The sequence below is a fragment of the Notechis scutatus genome, chromosome 1 (genome assembly GCF_049901735.1).
Source record: "Notechis scutatus isolate UNSWTSFEM ecotype Mainland chromosome 1, rNotScu1.2, whole genome shotgun sequence".
Taxonomy (NCBI): Eukaryota; Metazoa; Chordata; class Lepidosauria; order Squamata; family Elapidae; genus Notechis; species Notechis scutatus.
Window position 1 is genome coordinate 55,068,008 of NC_142009.1, and position 22,590 is coordinate 55,090,597.

Sequence of the window (22,590 nt, forward strand, 5' to 3'; positions counted from 1 at the left end):
TGTATGAAAATATTTCATGGTTTCTTTGCCTCTTTCAATATCTAATTGATTGCAGAACCATTAAAAAGACAGCAATTAGAGGAAATTCTAAAATTATTGAAGCTTCCACAATGTACTTCCTTCCTATTTCCTGAGTAGAGTTAGGTATGCTAACAGTAATTTATGGTTTTCTTTGACCTTTTATTTTATTTAATGATTATATATAATCATTGGAATGGACTATTTTCAGGTAGTTGAAGAGTACCATTACACTCTGCTATCATCTTTCTGCAAAGTAAAAAAACACTTGGTTGTTCTAATTTCACTTCATGATTTCTAGTTCCTGATCATTCTAAATGATCAGGATTTCGGGACCCTTCTGTGAACCTGTTCCAATTTTTCTGAATGTTATCTTTAAAATGTAAAAATACATTCTATTTTACATCAATTCAACTTAAGTACCTCAACTATATCTTATATATTTTAACAAAATGAATTATGATTACAGTTTTAATGTTTATAATTCACATTTTACCACTTGATTACTGTTTTCAGGATGATGCATTAAAAAAAGATGATGGAGAATACATATACTGTCTTATAAGAAGTAGGGATGACCCCAAAGCAGCCTACAATCCATATGATCTTCAAGTGGTCTCTGCAAATATGGCTAGACGAAGTAAAGAATATTGGACTATTAGTGCCTCATATGTATCCAAGGTAACAGATCGCTTTTCACAGTCCAGAAATAGCAAATTACTGTTCACTGATTATTTCTTATATCTAGTTTTTTTTCCTATACAGAAACATAAAGTCCAGTGGTGGGATTCAATTTTTTTTTACTATCAGGGCGTGGCTTGGTGGGTGTGGCAGGGGAAGGATACTGTAAAATCTCCAGTCAGAAGTGGTATTTGCCAGTTCTCTGAACTACTCAAAATTTCTGCTACCGGTTCTCCAGAACTGGTCAGAACCTGCTGAATACCACCTCTGGTAAAGTCCTTGCGCAATAGTTGCATGCCTTAGAATTCAATTGAATTGAGGCATAAAATAAAATAAAATAATAAAATAAAATAAAACTTTATTTGCATTTCCCTGAGGAAAGATATAACAAGACATAGACAAGCAGTTGAAATATATTAATTCACACTTGTACTCCATAGATGTTTTTTCAGAAGGACTGCTTGTGCAAGAACAGAATGGTAAGCACTGTCAGATTGGTTCTGACCTATTTCTGTGCTTCTGAACTATAGATCAAACAATGAAAATCTAATGTAAACTCTAAAAGAATAGAATAGAAGAATAGAATAGAAGAATAGAAGAAATATTCTGAAAATATCAGCTTTGCTCATTTTACTTTCCTCTCCCAACAAGAACAAGGAAGAGTGAATAAAATTTGGTAACTTTGTCGCTTGTATCCTTATGATCTATATTGACTGTTTCCTAGTATGATTGCTTATTGTACCCTATGACTATCATTAAGTGTTGTACCTTATGATTCTTGACTCTTGAAGAATGTATCTTTTCTTTTATGTATACTGATAGCATTTGCACCAAGACAAATTCCAATCACACTTGGCCAATAAAGAATTCTAATCTAATTTTAATCTAATTCTAATCTAATCTTTTGGGATACCATGTCCATTTGAATCCCTGTATTTTTTTTTCTCAAAGTTTTTTCCCAATAAAATGCCAAATGACTCCACCCTCCAACTGTCTCATAGATATTGTTAAAGATGGCTAGTCCCCATCAGATTGGGTATACTTAAGTATATTATTTAATGAAAAAAATGATAAAAATAAAAGGGTTTGAATAAAAAAATATGGCTGGGTTTGCAGGCCACAAAGATAGTTTGTGCACAGTATTCCCCCCCCTCACCCCGTTCTTAAAAAAACAACCACAAAGAATGATCGCTGCATCACTTTTTCTTCTTTTTCTAATTCAGCAGCACCATCTAAAGGTAAAAATGTAGAAACATTATAGTGCAATGGAGCAGAACAGATTTTTCAGTTGCAGGTTTCTATCACTACTGCCTATTTATTTATCTTTCATAAGTAGGTAATATTTGAGGAATTAGTGATCATTATCAATGTTTAGCTTCTGAAATTGGAAGATTGCAAGAGAAGTGGTGGCATTGAGTTGTTTATGATGTTTCTTGCATTGGGTAGGGGGTAATAATGAGAATGGAAGCAGTATGTTTCTTGTAGCTAAATGGTTTTCATCCTGAATAATCACTTTACAAAATTCAAAAATAATTGTTAATTTTGGGTGCTGAATTTTGGTAGCATAATTATGAAATAGGGTTTGCCCCCCTGCTTTTTGAGTGGGAATTTAAGAATGGGAATTCAAGTGGTTTGAATTGGAGCTATCATAGCTTCCAGGTTCCATTCTTAATTTTGAAAAGATAAAAAAAAGAAGCCATTTTCTCACCAAACTTTGATATAAATTTTAGACCACACGGTACTCATCCTTGCTTTATACAAATATTATTGTGGTTTCGTTTGGCAGGATTGTTGAAGGAATGTGCTATAAAGATTTTCCTTCATTTGGACATAAAAATTATGATGATGGAATGTAAATTAATAAATACTGAAATATAGTTAAATATTCTAGTTAGCTTTTGCCTCATTTTCCAGTTCACTTCAGTGTGTGGAAAGCATGAAATGGAAATAACTCCAGTGATGGAATGGTTATATGAAAGGCAACTTTATAATGTGTTACATAACATGGATTTATATTTTAATTTCAGGTAAGAGATATTTATGGAACAAAGATATATGTGCAATTATTTACTCAATCTGTAGTAGGATATTTTGGATGTTGTGATTGGCTATGTGTGACAAAACAGTTCAGTGTGTAAACTGTAGCATTTTTCAGCTATAGAGATTTTCCATAGAAGTTCATTTTACCATATTCATTAATCCATAACTCCCTGTGTTATACATCAAAAGATGATTACCAACTCAAAGCCTTTCCACTTTTCTCTATGTCAGAGTGTTTAGAAATTTTTTAGAGTGATGATAAATAAATCTCATGACAGAAGATTCATAGTCAATTGTATTCAGGGAATTCATTAGGGGGGATTTTTTCCCAGAGGGGGAAAAAAACAAAAAACAAAAAATCACAATATACATTGGGGGTTACTAATTTATAGCACTTTTTATTTCAGCATTTGAGATAGGACAACATAGTCTTAATGTGCACAAATAGCAACATGGAAGGATTCCCCCAGAGATATTTCTTCTTGCACCTTAATATAAAGCTAGCTTCCTACTGTACTGAACATCTTCATTTCAAACCTGGCTATCAAAGCACATGGAATGAGATTTAAGACTACACTAGATGGTATATCATAGAATCATAGAGCTGGAAAAAAAATTGAAATCTCCCAGTACAACCCCTTTCCCAAGGAGGAAATATTACACCTGTGATGGCAAACCTATGGCACATGTGCCAGTAGTGGCACACAGAGTCCTCTCTATGGGCACACAAGCCATCACCCCAGTTCAGTTCTGCTGCACGTGTGCGTGCATGCCTCTTGCCAGCCAGCTGGTCTTCGGGTCTCTGCCATGCATGTGCAGGGGGCGAGGCACATGCCCGGGGATACCACACATGCAGGAGACACACATGCACATGTGGGGGCAGGGCACATGCACAGGTGCCATGCACGCATGTGAACGGCGCATGTGTGGGGTGGCAAGGTGCATGCGCAGAGGTGCACATGCATGGGGGACGTACATGCATTGCATTTTGGGGATGTGTGTGCCACGCGCACTTTGGGTACTCAGTGCTGAAAAGTTAGCCATCACATCACTGCATTATACTATTCAGGACAAGTGACTGTCCTATTGTTTTTTGAAAACCTCATGTGATTAACATTTGCTATTTTCTCTGCTGGTTTCCTCAGAAATTCAGTGGGGAAGCCATCAGGGAAGCCATATTCTGTTAAAATAATTGTTACATTTTACTCATATGAAATTATGTTAAATATGTAATATTTGTGGGTAATAGTTATACAAAATAAATTATATATCTTTGGCTCAATCCTTGATTATACAATCAAATCTGTTTCTCTCTTTCTCAGAAGATTTTTCTTTTCTTTTCAGAAAAAAGAAATATTTTATCCTCTGGAAAAATATTGTTAAGTATTCAAAAACAAAAAGAAACCAGTAAGTATATAAAGACCAGATATTTGTACTAAGTGAGTTGATTACCCTTTTTTCAGGTGGGAAACATCTTTTAAAAAATAACAAATGTAAAACAGTCTGAAGAGGAAAAATTCAATGCATAAACTACCACGTTGAGGATATGTGCATATTTTAAGGATAATGGTGTATGTGTTAAGGGTCTAAGATTGCATGGTCCCATTGATTATGGAATGTGATCTGGTAGAACCACAAAAAAGGACATTCTTGGTAGTGACTTCTTTATGGAACATCATTCCTCCTGTGGTACAATTGACCCCCACTTTACTGCTTTTCTGAAAGGCTGTAAAAACATGTTTTTTGTCAGTGGGTCTGGGGACTATAAAAGGAGATGGAGATGGTCAAGTGGCTGAATTGATTGTGTTGTTGTTACCGTGGGAGTTGAGCTGCTCCGTGAGAGATAGTAGTTCCATTGCACTCTGAACTGCTTAAACTACATTGGAATACCATGGTCAGCTCTGGATGGTACACTTTAAATATGGAAAATTAGAACAAGTTCAGAGAGAAACTAGAAGCATAAGAGATTTGGAAGAGATTAAGTCCTACGAGGAACACTTGAGGTTGCTGAGAATGTTTAGTATACAAAAGAAAAGATAAGGGATAGCAAACAACACCTATTTAAGGGCTGTCATAAGAGAGGTTACACCTGTTGCTGCCAGCTGCAATGTAAGTCTGATGCAATTGAAGATGAATCAACATTGGTATTGCCTTTTTAAGACGAAGAATGGGTTCTACATACAAGAATTGTTTCCAAGTAAAAACTAAGCGAAATAAAATATTTCCCAAATCAGAGCTGTCAATTTTGCCATCTCTGCCAACTCCATTAATTTCATCATCCATTTTTCCATTGAGGGTATATATGAGTTCTTCCATCTCTCTACATAGAGAAGCCTTGCAGATAATTGTAATATATAAGAAAAGCCTCTGGTTTCATTCAGTCTAAGAATTGTCGGAGTTAAAAATACTTGTCTGATTCCAGAAAGTCTTAGTTTTCTTACATGGCCACCAGAAATGATAAAAAGTGCTTTCAGATTGTATACATTTCCAACATGTATTTGACACACCCTTATACAAACCCTCTGATAATTGATTGGTGCTAAATGCCAATGATACATCATCTCTCTATTTCAAATTATTATTCAGTGTAAATTCCAGTCCCTTTTCCCACATATTCTCCCATTGATCAAGGATTATGTTATAACCAAAGTATCTTGCCCATTTGATTATACAATCTTTAACATTTCATCCTCCATATTAATTTTCAATAGTAATTTATGCATCTTAGCAATCACATGTTCATTATTTGTACATAAATCCAACTCGAAATCAATTTTCCCATTGGTAACAACAAATTCTTCCTTATCCAATTTAAATCTTTCAGTTAATTAAGCATAGGCAAACCATTGAGAAATATGGCCTTTCCTTTCCAAATCTTCTCTGGTTTTAGTTTAGGGTCTCCTTCAGAAAAAGTAAATAAATCCATATGTGAGATAATGACTTTCAAGATGAATTGCTGAATTCCAAGCACATGTCAACTTATATTTATTATAAACTGAAAACTTGTAGTAATTTAAAATATTCATATTATTCTGTTTGCAGAATGATATTGTATAAGCAACTATTTTTTGCTGATGAGATACTGCAAAGTTGCTTACTTCATCTCCAAACTTTGTGTATAGATGTGAGTAATTCAGAGAAGCCCAGATCATCTGAAAAAACAACTATAAATTTCATAAAGGTGAGAGTAAATATTTTAAATGTGTAAAAAAATGAAATAAGAGCCAGTTTGATGTAGTGGTTAAGGCATCAGGCTAGAAACTGGGAGAGTGAGTTCTATATTGTGCCCCTCTTAGGCAAAAAGCCAGCTGATCACTCTCTCAGCCCCAGGAAGAAGAAAACGGCAAACCAAAATCTTGCCAAAAAAGTTTCAGAATTCAACACTGATTTGAAGGCACAAATAATAAATATACAGGTAGTTCTCAACTTACAACCATTTATGAGTGACTGTTTTGAAGTTACAATGGCACTGAAAAAAATTCTCACACTTATAACTGTCACAGCATCTCCTGGGTCACATGTTCAAAATTTGGGTGCTTGGCAACCAGCATGTATTTAAAATGGTTACAACAACCTGGGCAGGGGTGGGATTCAAATTTCTCAACAACTGGTTCTATGGGCGTGGCCTAATTTGTGGGTGTGGCTTGGTGGTCATGTGATTGGCTGGGCGTGACTTGCTGACTGGGTGTGGCTTGGGTGTGACTGGCTGGGCATGGCTTGTATGTAAATATTATAAATATTTATGTAAATATTGAGGGTTTTTTTAATAAAAAAAAGCAACTTTTACCAAAAATCAGGCAAAGCTGGCAGATTGAGTTGCTCACAGGATCACAGATTCACTCAGAGATCTACCAATCTGCTACCTGAGTCTGCACTGAAAAATTGAAGCTTCAGTACTAAGGAAGGTTCAGCTCTGCTTTTAGATTATCTAGAAAGCAAAAAATCCAACCATTTCCTGCTTTCTAGCTAATCTACATCTCCTGGGACAGCAGAACAGCTGATGGTTGGAAAAAGGAAAAAATAGCAACTTATCAAATGCAGGCAAGTTTGATGGCGCGCATGCCAGGTAAGGAGTGAGTGGGCAGGGAGGGGAGAAGCCAAACAGTGGCACTATTTGCCAGTTCTCCGAACTGGGCAGAATCATAACAACCGGTTCTATAGAACTGGACCGACCAGGTAGAATCCCACCCCTGATCCTGGGTCATGTAATCACCATTTGTGACCTTTCCAGCTGGTTTCTAACAAAGTCAATGGGGAAAGCCTGCTTTGCTTAACAATATGATTCACTTAACAGCTGCAGTGATTTGCTTAACAACTGTGGCAAAAAAGTTGTAACATTGGGCATGACTCACTTAACAACGGCCGTGCTTGGCATGAGAAATTCTGGTCCCAATTGTAACTTGAGGATTACCTGAATAGAAAAAATGTAACCACCAATATTATTCTGAACTGTTAGTGTGAGAGGATAGGTTTTGTTCTAATTTTTTAGTTTGATTCAGTTTCACGCTTTAATACGGTATGTTACATACAAGTTTATAGCTTGTATGAGAAATGGGAAAATGTTAAAAGAAAAACAAATTAAAAGTCATGTTTTTATGTTTTTACCTTCATGGTTATGTTCTACTATAGAAGTATTCATTGTAGCATTCCTGCTATTGTACATTCCTTATATATAATATATATAATATATAATATATAAATATAATGATATATACTCGATCAACTATTAATTATAATCTTTATACTAACATTAATAGTAGTTTGAAAGTGTGACAAAACCATTCAATTTCTTCCTTCCTCCCCTCTCTCTGCATATTCATACACACACATCTGGGCTGACCAGATATTTGGAGGCATCAAAATTTGTATTGATGAATTCTGCATGTGAGGGTCAGCAAGTGACATGGTCTAATGCTAAATAAATTCATTCAGATGGACATTTCAAATTGGGGATTTAGGGTCACATTTTCCTTCTATTGCTCCCTGATTTTAAAAATTTACAAAATTTTACATCTCAAGTTTTTTTTTTTTAATAAAGTTTTATTTGGGTTTTCACATACACAAAATACAAGTAAAACATCTTTTTTGAAAATAGCATGGTCCCAGGTTGAACTTCTTTATACAGACACAAACTCAATTTCATGCTCCTTTTTGTGTATTCTACATTTTCTATATAGTTTTTCCCCTCTTTTAATTTTCTCAATTTTATTTTGATTATCTCATCTCAATTCAAATCATTATATTGATACTTTTGTCTGTTCTGTTTCAATTTCATGTTATCTTTTCTCATTAAATAAATTTTCTCCTGTAGTTACTAATTGGAGTATGACACCTTTATATCTTTTAATTATATCCATTCAACTCTTATTTAAACTTCAATACATACCTTAAGGTTATGACCTTCAATATAATACATAATACATAACTTCCAATCGAATTCTGCTTGGTACATTCTTATAATACACACTATATTCTTTAAAAAAAGGATTATAAATATATGTAATTATAAACCCTCATTCCATTCCAATTCAGTTCTATCATTAATAATCATTAAAGTCTTAATATCTTTAACATTTCTTTTCAATTAAATATCATACTTCCTTAAAGACATATATAATCTCCATAATTAATTTTTCCCTTATTTCTCTTCACATATGTTTTGTAAATCATTAAATATTCATTTTGTTACATTTATTTATTGACAAGCATTCCACTAAGTTACGATAACTATTTTAACAAACATTTTAATCATACATTGTTTCATATTTTCTGAAATTATTTCTATTTCTAATATAACAATACTATCTTATGTACCTTTGCAGAATCCCTTTTTCCATTAGATTTTTCACCCATTATCTCTAAATAGGCCTTGTTTCTTTATATTTTGTTTCTGTCCTTTATAACTTCTTTTCCTTTCTTTCTTCCCTCTCTTCTTCTCCCTCCCCTTTTTACCCCCTTGTCTCTCTAGTTCTAATTCTCTCTTCAGTATTTCCCTCTTCTGTTGCTTTCTGATTTTATACTTATTTTTCACTCTATTTTTTTTTTTGGGGGGGGGAGTTGTTTTTCCCAATCTTAAACTTTCCATTCTCTTTCCCCCCTTTCCTTTCCCCCCCCACCTAAGATTACTTGTTCATTAAAGATGGCTTCTTCTTTGTCCCAATCTTCTTGTTCTGCAGGCATTTCTTGTTTCTCATAGTTCCAAATCTCCATTTCTAAGAACTGAAATATGAAGCCAAAAGAACCTCTCTCTTCTTGTGCATCTTCTTTGTACTTTTTAAGTTTCATTTTCAGTTCTTCTAAAAGTGGAGCCATTTTAAACAGTTTTAAACAACCACCTGATTGATTTTAGTCATTCAGATGCAATAACGAAGAATCCAAAGATCACCAAGTAATCCAAATAGTCCCAAGATGTTTCTTCTTATTTCTTTTTTCACTTTCTTTTCCTGGGGTTTTACTATTTTGTTGCGATGTTTCAGTTAAGATGTATCTTTTGGAAGTCTTGTTAATATTTTTCTGTAAGTTCTTTTTAATTCCAGGCAGTCTCCTCCCTTCCAGATCCTGCCCGTTTATTCTTTTTCTCTCCTTTCCTGTTTTCAAAAGCTTTTAATTATCCAGAAATTTTTATTATCCCTTTGACTTTTTATTTTCAGCATTAAATGCCTATTAATGTCAAAGTGGATTTTTTTCTAATTTCTTGCTTAAGTCTCTTAGCTGTCAGTATAGGAAGAGGAGAAAAAAAAACTAAATCCTTTCCCTTTTCTCTCTCCTTCGCAGCTTAGAAATCTTCTTAGGGAACAATGTTATTGGTATTTTTTTAATAGTTTCAATTCCAGGGTACTTATTTGTTGCTTTTGCTGTTTGACCCAGTCAACCAAAACTTTCTCTTCTTATCTTCCTCCTGCACATTCTTTTCCAGTCGAGTTCTTCTTTGTGGTGGCCATTTCTGACCACCGCTACAACCGCCTTCGGGAAAGGGAGTAATGGCCAGCTGGGGAGGAGAGATGCAGCTCTCCTCAACCCTGCAGGCAGTCTCCCCCTTCTTCACCACCTCTACGGGGTGGCTTAGCCCTGAAACCAGCCGGCTCGGGGCGCTCCAGCGGCGAGCACAGATCGAAACCGCGCAGAGACGCGGTTTCGGTCTGTCGCCAAAGAAGCTCAAACTGGAAGTCCGAAATTTTGCATCTCAAGTTTTGATTGCCCATTAATGCAGCTTAGGAAAATCTATTAGCAGCTATATCAATCGTGATATGTTAATATCACAGTATATTTGTATGTGTGTGAACTGTTCACTTTTTATATGTTATTGTTGATGTGCCAATATTTATTCTTATGCAGATGAATGAGAAAAATACATAAAAATTTGTATCCATTTCAGGGAAATTGTATTTATTTATAATATTTTTCTTTTGTTCTTAGATAAATACGGCTTATACCTACACATTGGATGAATTTTGTGAGGAACAATATCAACAGAGTCAACATGCTTTATCTCAACTCCAAAGTTTTAAAGATAAAGTAATCAAAGTAATTCAGGCCTGCTTTTTAAAAGTAATTAATGCATTTTATATATATTTTGCATTTTTATCTTATGTTCATTATTGAATATATTTCCAATATACTTTAATATTTTTCTTATGTTATATTGTTAAGACTTAACTGTCAGTAAGTATAATAATATTTTTCTGATCTGATGGAGAAAGTAATGATGAATAAGATGTTTTACTATTTAATCACAATAATCTTACCCTCCTTTTAACATTCTTAGCAGATTAATGCATGATTTTGGAGTTAGATGCTTACACATACTATTTTCTCTCTGTGAGGATATGAGATATTTCTGTTGGATTAATTCAAATTTTGCTTCAGAACTAACTAAAAACCATATTTTCTGGAGGTAAAAGGCCACAGAAATCTCTGCATGTTTTTCTGAACAAGTCATCAAAGAAGGGGTTTTAATAAAATTGTAGAAGAAAATTATTGGAAAGGACCAGAAACATCATCTTGTTCAATTATTTTCTGTTAGAATTTATTGCAGAAATCAAATTCAGAAAGCACACACAAGATGACTGATTCAGCAGGATTCATTAACTTCTTTATATACATGATAATATATGAGTAAAATGTACAATATCAATAATAGATTCTTCCAACATGTTTGTAGTTACAAGTAAAACACAAACAGCAGCTTCAGAGGTCAGAGCAGATTAGTTTCATTTCTCAGCACAGCACTCAAAGCTGCAGGGCCATGCCCAGGATCCTTCAGTTTCAGTTTCTAATTTAGCTCTCTCATTGGCTGACCTGTTGCCATGCTATTCATTGGCTGACCTTGTTACCATGTCTCTGCCAGTTCATGAATATTCTGATATTTTCTTGGTGCACTGAATGGTGCAGTAATCTAACACTTCATCATCAATGACCAATGCATCTCTCTATAGCTCTCATTGACAAAATTAAAAGCAGGCATACAGCATACATATACAAAAATATGTGAAAGCATAACTGAATAACAGAGTTGGAAGGGGCCTTGGAAGTCTTCTAGTCCAACCACCTGCTCAAACAGAAAAACCTTTAACATTTTAGAGAAATGGTGGTCCAATCTCTTCTTAAAAATCTCCAGTGTTGGAACACTTACAACTTCTAGAGGCAAGTCATTCCACTGATTAATTGTTCTAACTGTTTACATATAACTGTAACTAACTACATATACAAAAGTATATAAAATGAATTTAAAATACAAAATGATAACAAGGACTTGATGGTGATAGATGTTACTAGTACTTAGCACACCAGTGTAGATGTTCTTTAAAACCATTAATTTCTGAAAAAAATATAACCCTTTAGTCATGCTGGAAAAAAATCAGGTTTTCCATAACGTGACACACCTATGGCTGATTCTATTATATTAGAGGAATTGTCATCTCTCAGTATTGGATCCCTGCTTCCTTTACATAGTCTTCAACAATAAGATCAGGATCATCTAACAAGATGTTCCAAACTATGATCATTCTGATTATGACTTAATGAGTTTTCACCATTTCCAGATTGCCTGCATATATGATGTCTATTTCACAGACATTGCCTTCCATCAGAATATGATATGAGCATGGTTGCTCATATTTTTGAAGTAACTGCAGTTGGCTCACCTTTCCTCGGGATACATTCACACATTTCCCTATTGATCAATGGCTCAAGAATCCGGGCTGTATAATCATACATTTTTCATATACACTGGAACTTTTTATCCTTTTTGACACTTCTGTTAATTTGAATAACTCATGTCCTATGATTAACATATTCTAAAATGTGCATACTATTTGCATGATCAGTGAGGCTGCTGTAGTATTTCTTTCCCATTCCAGTACCAATATCTATTCCATGGAGCAGCAACAGCAAAACCTACTAGCTCTTCGAGTAAGAAAACATTGCAACACAAAAAGGCCTTCCATTTCAAAAAGTTGTGTTTCTTTATTTGTTAAAATGTAGCACAGATCTAAAAAGTTTATTTTCACATCCCATTTCATCCCTCTCATTGTTGATTTATAGGATTTCTGGAAATTTGACATGAATTCTCAATCTTATCATTAATCTCTTTCTTTTTAAAAATCCTGGGTATTTCATCTTCAATTGATATGAATGCCCCAATATTTTGATCTCTTTACTGTAATTACATGAGTTTTGAAATGTGACAGAGCTTTGGCTCTTGAACTTGTTAATTTCATGCACAAGCAATGACAATGCTGTCAATTTTCTATGTCAATGGATTGTGGAGTATGATTTCTACCATAATATTTTTAATTTGGCTATCTTCATATGTTAGAAGTTTCTGATTCTTAGAGGTTCTGGATTCTTTTCAAAGTAAGGTTACTTTTCAGTCCAGCTTTCCCATTTGTCTTCCATAAGAGTTTCTTGTACTGTGGTCAAACATAGTCAATTTTCAATCATCAAGGCTATGGTTGCAGTTGTTATTTACTACCACCACTACCGCCCTTCTTGTTATATGGCAATTCTGATAAGAAATATTTATGGATGAAACATCTTCAAACTTTGTTTTCCTTATTGAAAAAGGATGATGAAGAAAAGTAAATAATACAAAATGTCTACATGATGAAAATACTGTATATATTTATTACTTTTTCAAATTTATTATTTCATAATGCTGTAGGTAGCAAAAATGAAAGGAGCAGAAACACTTTTTCAGCCTTCACTGTATGATTTAAAAGAGAAACCAAAATACTTTGAGATAGCTGAATGGCGGCACATTATGGAACGCTTTTCTAAGTTTCTTAAGCTTGTAGATAGAATCTTTCAAGAATTTCTTCGCAGATTGGTAAACAATGCCATAAATACTCTTTTGGAGATATTTAAAGGTTCCAGTAATATGACCATTTCAAAAAAGAAGACAAATGAAAGCCTTATGAGGTTAGTTTCATGCATCTATTTCATGATTAAAACACTAGCTCTTATTTAATAATATTGTTTATAAAATTATCTTAGATTAATTATTATTTAGTATTATTGTTACAGTTATATTTCCTTTATTTTTAAGTTCAGGTTACATTATAAAAATTATAAAATAATTCTTGGAGTAAAGGCTTCTTATGGAGCATAAGTGACAGGCCAAATATTTATATTTTAAATAAAAATTGATATAGTGTATAATTAAGTAAATTAATAATAATTTATTGCTCCTTTTTGTCTTTGAGTTACATGTGTTAGCTTTATTCTTGTAAAAAGGAAATATCTATTAACTAAGCTATAATATTGTCTCTCACATGTATGCATCGTTCAAGATGGTCACCTCCTCTGCCTTCACTATTTGTAAGCCCCATCTGACTGGAGAATTCTGGGAGTTGTCTTAAATATCTATTCTGTCTTCCAGTATGGCCACATCCCTACTATCTCCTAGTAACCTTAAATAATCTTGAGGTATTGTCAATTATTAAAATGAATTATGCTATTTAAAATATCAATTAGGATTTTTCCTATTTTTTCACATATACAGAACATATAAAAATTCAATTGAGAAAGCACTTTTCTTATTGACTGAAAACAGATGCCTGTGGGTATATGAAAATGAGCATTTTGAAGGCACTCAGAAATTATTGCACCGTTCAAAGGAAACAGAAGCACAACATGAAATTGTTACTGTCAGTGATATAGACAAGGTGAATTGATTTCTAAATGAAGATAATTTACAACACAGATTATCCAATAATTCATATTTATCTTATTAATACATATAATAATGATTAAATTTAATGGTTTAAATTTAAGCTTAAATACATGCTGAAAGCTATTCATTGTTATACCTTTAAAGACAAAATCTTGCCTTCAAATACAAAATAATTTCATGGTTCCTTATGAAAAAAAACTTATGAAGATTAAATACATTTTCCATCTTTCTCAAAAATCTCTTCATGCTTTACAACAGATTCAAAAGCATATTATCACAATGTAATCTTCTCTATTGATTAGTATCAAGTCAAAAATAATGGATTTTTCTTCCTTGTTTTAGATTGAAAATCTTTTGTTTTCAATGCTCTCTAGTTCCATTTGCATGATGTTTTAAAAAATAATATTCTAATTTTGTTATATTTTATATGACTTTAGGTCCTAGAAGAAGTGAAAAGGCAACTAAAAGGAGAAGAGGAATATTTCCCAATATTTAAAATAAATATTTGTCTGAGAATTCCCTATGAAAAGGAGCATCGTAGAAAATATTACCAAAATGATGATGATTATATTTCAGAATCTTCAGCAGAATCTTTGAAAGAAATATTAGACTTTGATGAAGTTTTGAGCAGCTCATCTGAAGATGATAGCAAACATGAAGAAAGATCAGAAAGCACTACAGAAGATTTGGGTACCTTCAGGAATGAAGAAAAACTAAGGCCATTGAGTAAGATTAATAAGGTTCTTTGAAAATAAGGCTGCATTTTACACTACAAAAGCACAGAGCCATAGCTCTGCTAATAGATTAATTATATGCACTATTATTCTATCAGTTCTTTTGGTAGTATTATGATATGTGCTTTTTGGTCCTGTGTCAGCTAGATTTCTTGCCACGTTATTTATTTTTCCTATAATTTCTTTTTCTATTCTATTATCATTCTAAAGAATGAATACTGGTCAGAAGATTGAATTTGTATCCAGTATGATGTTTCAGAAATGTAGATAATTTAACCTGGATTGAATCAGGAGTCTGACCTGAAACCAAGACAAGATTGATGTTTCAAATTGACTAGAAAGGGACAAACACATATAACTCTAATTATTTTTGTTCAACAGAATATTTAGGAAATGTATGCAACTTTCCTAATTTTGTTTTGAATTCAATAGCAACTGTAACTGCAGTTGTTTCTCCTGTAGGTATCAAGCTACCCAAATTCAAACAGATGAACAAAATTAGTGCAACAGGAACATTTATAGATTTAGAGAAATACATAATTTTTCATATTTTAGGAAGCACTGTTTACAAAAATAGTAGACATTTTACAGATGCTATTTGGAGAAATCTCTAAAACTTACTATTTTAAATTTAAATTTTGTTTTTTGAATTAAATGTATTATACCTAAGAAATGAATTTATAAAATAATATAGCACTGATTTCAAAAATAATTCAACTGATTAAATACAACAAGAAAAGATTATTATTTTACATTTAAAAATTTATAGAGTTGAAACAGGTGAATTTCATGGGGTAAAGAATGGCATACTATAGAAACAGGCACTAAAGAAAAAAGGCATTTTCTAGGTTTCTCAGTTTTAAATTCCTGCATACATAGAACAAATCTTTAGGGATAATTTATCCTAACGTAAGCCATAGAATTAAGGGATTCAGAATATTAGTGATAAAGAAACATGGCACTGTTGTCCTCTGCAATACTGTTTCAAAAAACTACAACTCTCTTATTCTTATCGTCAACAGGTATACTTTTATTTTATTTCTGCATGCTATCATTCCTTTTTTTTTTTTCTATGAACCTGTAATTCCTTAATACGGGGTAGAGTATTCAGGGCAACTGAATGAGCTGAGCGTTTACTGGTTGGATACCCTTCCTTATGCCTATGTGTGTTGTAATGACGAGGCAGTTGAGGTGTTTGATCACATGAATCATGATGAACTTTATTGAAGTCTAGTCTTGTATTTATACACATTTTTAGTAATCCTCTAACATTGGTTAACTTTGGTTATTGCTTAACTTTCGTTACTGTTTAGCATAGTACTTAACACAATTAATTATCTCTAGTTAAAGTCTAACATATGTTTACTTCCTCTCTCTAATCCTTCTTTACATTAGTGATTTTGTTTGCCTGAGTTGTAATTACTTGTAAACATTCTTAATCTGAGGTTTGCCATCCAAGATAAGAGCGTTCCTGCAATTACAACTCTACATATGTGGAGTTCACCGCAGTTATTTTCTGTTTGTATCCTGAGAGAGAAATCTCTACTGCTACCTAGAATTGAATTCTCAACCTTCCAAGTGGGAGGTGAGCATCTTCACCTCTAGGTCATCTTGCTGTTCACTAGCATTCCTTACATATTTATCATTAATATATTAAACTACAAAAGGGGCAGCACACATCTTCATCTTACTTTCTGCTCAGTGTTGTATCATTTAGTAATAATTCCATTCTCACATGTGCTTTACTTTCTGCATTCAGCAACCAACCTTCAACTCCTTATCAGTGCAAAACATATCATAATTCAAGTTCATTTATTTTTTCTAAATCACAAACATGCAATAATGTACATTTGTACATTTTTGATGCTTTGTTGAAAAGTAGAAATTTGGTCTGCAACCCCATGTCCTACATAAAACTGCAGTGTAGTCCCAAATTATTATGTGTGTTTGTATGTATGTGTGAGTGTGTTTGTGTGAGGAGACATATACTTAAACTATATGTTCAAAATGAATAGTCCCTTTTTAAGCAGATACTCACCAATCTTTTTTATTTATTCTTCGGTCTCCAAATGGTCCTATTATTTTTTCCGCACACTTGTTTGTTTGTTTTTAATAATACTTTATTGGTTTTTTTCTTTTTTACATATCTCCATTACTTAATAAACAGTGCTGTGACATTTTGTGTATATTCACATATTTTATCTGATACAATCTGTACATACCAGTTCTATACCTTCTATATCTATTATATACATTTTCTTTTCTTGTTTCTATTGTCAATCCAGTGATACCAATTTTCCCATATTGCATAGTATTCCATATCTACTTTCCCTTTTAGTTCCATGGTTAATTTATCCATTTCCACGCATTCAAAATCTTTTTAATTATTAAACCTTCAGGTGGTGTAGTATCTTTCTTCCAATACTGCACATAGGAGATTCTTGCTGCTGTTAATACGTGTAACACCAGATACTTTATCTTTCTACTTTAATTTCTTTTTATTATTCCTAAAAGAAATAATTCTGGGACAAAATCAATTTTGCTTCCGACTAACTCCTGTAACCACATTTGTATCATTTCCCAATATTTTTTCACTTCGGGACATAACCACCATGAATGAAAGAAGGTACCTTGTTTCTGTCCACATTTCCAGCAAATTGGTTTTAAATTTGGATAGATCTTAGCCAATCTTGTAGGTGCTAAATGCCAACGGTGAAACATTTTGTGTTGATTTTCCTTATAGGCCGCCAATTTTGTTATTTTGTAATTTCTATTCCAAATTTTTTCCCATTCTTCTAAATCAATACTATGTCTGACATTTTTGTTCCACGCAATCATTGATCCTTTCACAATCTCTTCTACTCTATCAAATTCTAATAGGTATTTATATATCTTTGATAATAGTTTCTCATCTGGCCCAATCAAAAGTCTGTCTAATTTTTGTGGTTCAATGTCTATTCCAAATTCCTCACTGTCTTTTTTATATCTTGTTTGTATTTCTAGGTAAGGCCACCAATCTATTTTTATTCCCTGCCCTTCCAATTCCTGTCTACTCTTTAATTTTCCTTGATTATCTAAAATTTCCCTACACCTGGCCATTTTATTCACATCCATTGTATTGAGGTGGATCAATGCTTCCATGGGGGATATCCAGCTTGGGATTTTCGAATAATGTTTTTTCTTTATTTGTCTCCAAGTTTGTATCAGTGCATCCCTTATTTTATGTCTATAAAAATATAGATACGGTTTATTTCCTTTATCCCACAGGAAAGCATGCCACCCTCTTTGTAGGTCGTGTCCTTCTAAAGTTAATATTCTTTTGTTTCTTAAATTAATCCAATCTTGTATCCATACTAGTATTGCGGCCTTGTGATAGAGTTCCCAATCTGGGAGTCCAAGGCCATCTCTGCTCTTGCTATCCTGTAAATCTCTTAATTTTATCCGTGCTTTCTTACCTGCCCAGATAAATTTTATGGTTATTCTATTTAAACATTTCTTGTTTAATTTTATAGGGGTTGTTTGGAATAGGTATAGTAATTTAGGTAAGATATTCATTTTGATAGTTGCTATTCATCCTAATAGAGATAATTGTAAAGTTTCCCCATTTTTCCAAGTCTTTTTTAATTTGATTAAATAATTTCATATAATTGTCTTCTTTTATTGAGGAACATTTTGCTGTTAACCAAATTCCTAAATACTTAATTTTTTGTGATTTGTAATCTCATTATAGTTTCTAATTCTTTTTTATTTTTTGATGATATATTTTTCACTAACATTTTGGTTTTAACTCTATTAATTTTGAACCCTGAAACTTCTCCATATTTCTCTAATTCATATATCAGAATTGGCCCTGACACTAATGGCTCCTCAATAAAAAAACCAAATCGTCTGCAAATGTTTGTAATTTGTACTGTTCTTTTTTTGATTCTAGTTCCTTTTATTTCTAAATTTGTTCCAATTTTTATTAATAATGTCTCTAATGTCAAAATAAAGAGCAGAGGTGACAATGGACATCCCTGGCAAATTCCTTTTGTTATTCTAAATACTGTTGTTATGTCTCCATTTATTATTACATTGTTATGTCTCCATTTATTATTACATTGGTCTTTTGGGAGGAATTTCATTTCCTTAACCTATCGAATCATGAATTGCCAATTTAAGTTATTGAATGCTTTTTGAGCATCCAGAAAAACAACAGCCACTTGTTTCCCTGGATGCATTTTGTAATATTCTAGTATGTTCATTATTGTTCTAATGTTATCCCTTATTTGCCTTAATGGCAAAAATCCATTTTGGTCACTATGTATAATCTCATTTAGAATTTTCTTTGTCCTTCCTGCCATAATATTCATAAAAAATTTGTAGTCAGCCTTCAAAAGCGAAATTGGGCTATAATTTTGAATTTGGTTAACATCGGTAACTTCTTTTGGGATCAAGGTGATATACTGTATGTTTCCCTCCACGATTCAGGAATTAGCAGAGACCCCTCTTTTTTTCCTCCACCAGTGCTGTATAGACTTTCCCCAATTTGTTGAATTCTAAGTATTTTTTATCTTGTCTTTTAATATGTACCTCCTGGAGGCACACAATATCTATGTTTTGCTTTACCAGTTTTGAAAGTGTTTGTTTTCTCTTTACTATAGCATTTAACCCATTTACATTTATTGACAATAATTTCAGTTTTTTCTCCATTCTCTTGTTGGTCTATCGGTTTCTAATTTCTATTGGTTTTCTTGTTTCTTTGTGTTCTTGTTCTGATGCCTTCCTCTTTCTGGGGTTCTTGTGTCACTTTAACTTTATCTTCCTGATCTTCTATTTCGGATTCCAGCTGATGTTCTTATTGACTCCCCTCTTCCAACTTTTTTCTGATGCTATCGTTCTCCTCCGTTCCTGTCAACTGATCATATAATTCTTGGGCTTTATCTAGATTGTCTATTTTTATCTTTTTGCCTTGCCAGGATACTAGCATGCCTTCTGGGATGATCCACTGAAATAGTATATTCCGTTTGCTTAGTTGGGATGCCAGGAAACGGTAATCTTTGCATTGTTCTCGAATTCATCTGGGTATCTGTTTCAGGGTAATAACTTCCTTCTCCTTATACACTATGGGCTCCTCCCTTGTTATTTTATAAATAATATCCCTGACGTTCTTTCAGACTAATCTGACATGTACTTCTCTGGGTAATCATTTTGCATAATTTATTTGGACTCTGTAAACTTCATCCAACTCATTTATAATTACTTGTGTATCCCTTTGCAGGGTTTCTGCTATCAGTTCCGCAATCAGTCACATGTTTTGATCATCATCTGTAGATAATCACCTTAAATGCACATGGCTTTGCTGAATCAGCACATTTCCTCACAAGCAATTATATGAAGTTTAAAATAAAGATTTTGATATCGCTTTCTGTAATATCAATATTATTTTTTTGTTCTATTTTTAAAGAGGTACTTTTAAAACAGGCAAGTTCTGAAATAGAAAGAATAGAATAGAATTCTTTATTGGCCAAGTGTGGTTGGACACACAAGGAATTTGTCTTGGTGCAAATACTCTCAGTATACATAAAAGAAAAGATACATTCATCAAGAATCATAAGGCACAACACTTAATGATAGTCATAGGGTACAATAAACAATCAAATCATACTAGGAAACAGTCAATATAAATCGTAAGGATACAAGCAACAAAGTTACAGTCATACAGTCACAAGTGGGAGGGAATGGGTGATAAGGAGTGATGAGAAGATTAACAGTAATAGTAGTGCAGACTTTGTAATAGTTGAACAGTATTGAGGGAATTATTTGTTTATCAGAGTGATTGCTTTTGAAGAAAAACTGTTCTTGTGTCTAGTTGTTCTGGTGTGCAGTGCTCTATAGCGTCGTTTTGAGGGAAGGAGTTGAAACAGTTTATGTCCGGGCTGTGAGGAGTCTGTAAATATTTTCACAGCCCTGTTTTTGACTCGTGCAGTATACAGGTCCTCGATTGAAGGCAGGTTGGTAGTAATTATCCTCTGAAGTCTGTGTCTGTTCTGTTGCAGAACCAAACCAGACAGTTATAGAGACAGTTATAGAGGTGCAGATAATAATAATTCCTCTATAGAACTATATCAGCAGCTCCTTGGGCAGTTTGAGCTTTCTGAGTTGGTGCAGAAAGAACATTCTTTGTTGTGCTTTTTTGATGACGTTTTAGGTCATGTGATATAGTAGAACCTAGAAATTTGAAGGTCTCTACTGTTGATACTGTGTTGTCTGGTATTGTAAGAGGTGGTAGTATGAGAGGCTTTCTTCTAAAGTCTACCACCATTTCTACGGTTTTAAGTGTGTTCAGTTCCAGATTGTTCCAGTTACACCACGAGGCAAGTTGTATAACCTCCCATCTGTATGCGGATTCATTGTGGTCTTGAATGAGACCAATCACTGTTGCGTCATCAGCAAACTTCAGTATTTTAACAGATGGATCGTTTGAGATGCAGTCATTTCTATATAGGGAGAAGAGAAGTGGAGGAAAGCACACAGCCTTGGAGGGGCTCTGTGCTAATTGTACAAATCTTTGGCTTTGCCAAGAGCAGCAGCTTATTAGACGACTTCTCTTTTGTTTCTGTTGCCACAGGCAAACAGAATCCTTTTCCGTGACAGCTGCTTGGCAATGTTCTTTTTTTCTTTCCTGCAGAACTGTCCAAAGAAGATGCTGCATCTCAATATTACTGAGGTGGAACTGCTAACATTTTAAAAACAAAAAAGCTGCTATAGTGCTATTCCCAGTTTTTGGAAATGTAAGGGGAATTGCAAATTTGACTCCAAGAGAAATTAGTTAGTTTACTATCTTTGTGCTAATCATGAGAAGGACCCTTCTTATTATGTTTGAATTATTCATTTTTAAGGATTGCTTTTGATTTTCTTTCTTTTCAAGGAAAAGGGGCCATCTCTGATTCAGATAAACAGCTAATCACATATGAGAGGTATGAATAATTTAAAACATATTTTAAGAATATAAAAGAAATATATATTTATTTAATGGCTTATCGTGATTTATATATATGGCAAGAGTATTTTAAGTGCAGATACTTTATAACAATATACTTTCTGTCTTAAAAGTGATGTGATATCTAGACCACAAGAAACCTGGAATAGTATCTCCTTCAAATTTTTGTTCTTTCCTCATAGTTTATTTCTTTTACTCCTCTCCAATCACCTTTGCCCTAATCTCCAAAGAAAAAAGCTAATGCATCTGACATAAACTAACTTAAATGAAATTATTCTGATGATCTTATCTTTTTCACTGTCCTGAAAACACCTGCAGCACTTACACTTCTTCCAAGTGTAAGAAGCAGTAAAACAAGAGAGGTGACAAATTCTCTCTGAACTTCCTTAACTTAGGACATATACCTGATTTTGAATTACTCTTTTTCCCAGCTGTCACCTGATGGCCCATTCCAGGTTATTCAAGAAAGCACTCAATCTTCCAAAGAGACATTTTTGAGTTTGGGAAAGAAGGAAAATAAGAACTTCTCATGAACTATCTTATATTTATTTTAATATTCAGATTTTGATCCTCAGACTGTCACAGGTTTTTTGGATGCCTTTTGCCAATAAAAAATCAATATTTTATTTTCTAGCTCTCTACAGTTCTCTACAGATGTATCACTGATTCCTAACAGAAAAAGTTTTTCAATACAATTACAAGGGATTGTAGATGGATTAGAAAACATCATTGGTAAGTAATGTATGTACATGGTGGATGCTACTGGTGCTCACTGGAAATTTTTTTGATGTAATATAGATTATTTACTATCCATCCAACAAAACAAAATAAAGATCTAACTGCCAGATCTAATCTCATTAAAAAATTTCAGTTGAGTTGAAGCAATTTAGAAGATTAAAAATGTGTGTGAGAGTAATTTGCTATATATTAGTATTGGTCTCACATTAGAGTCACACCACTTT

At 33.4% G+C, this 22,590-nt stretch overlaps 1 protein-coding gene across 1 annotated transcript in view; it reads left to right on the plus strand.

The window, feature by feature from the left end:
• DNAH14 (dynein axonemal heavy chain 14) overlaps positions 1-22,590 on the plus strand; it is a 267,453-nt gene that overhangs the window by 18,925 nt on the left and 225,938 nt on the right. Inside the window, exons 4-13 of the mRNA XM_087957091.1 lie at positions 535-699; positions 2,614-2,726; positions 4,084-4,146; positions 5,782-5,920; positions 10,156-10,287; positions 12,902-13,158; positions 13,742-13,904; positions 14,350-14,638; positions 21,557-21,605; positions 22,263-22,360. Of these exons, the coding sequence (XP_087813217.1) occupies positions 535-699; positions 2,614-2,726; positions 4,084-4,146; positions 5,782-5,920; positions 10,156-10,287; positions 12,902-13,158; positions 13,742-13,904; positions 14,350-14,638; positions 21,557-21,605; positions 22,263-22,360 (1,468 nt within the window). The remainder of the gene's footprint in view (positions 1-534; positions 700-2,613; positions 2,727-4,083; positions 4,147-5,781; positions 5,921-10,155; positions 10,288-12,901; positions 13,159-13,741; positions 13,905-14,349; positions 14,639-21,556; positions 21,606-22,262; positions 22,361-22,590) is intronic.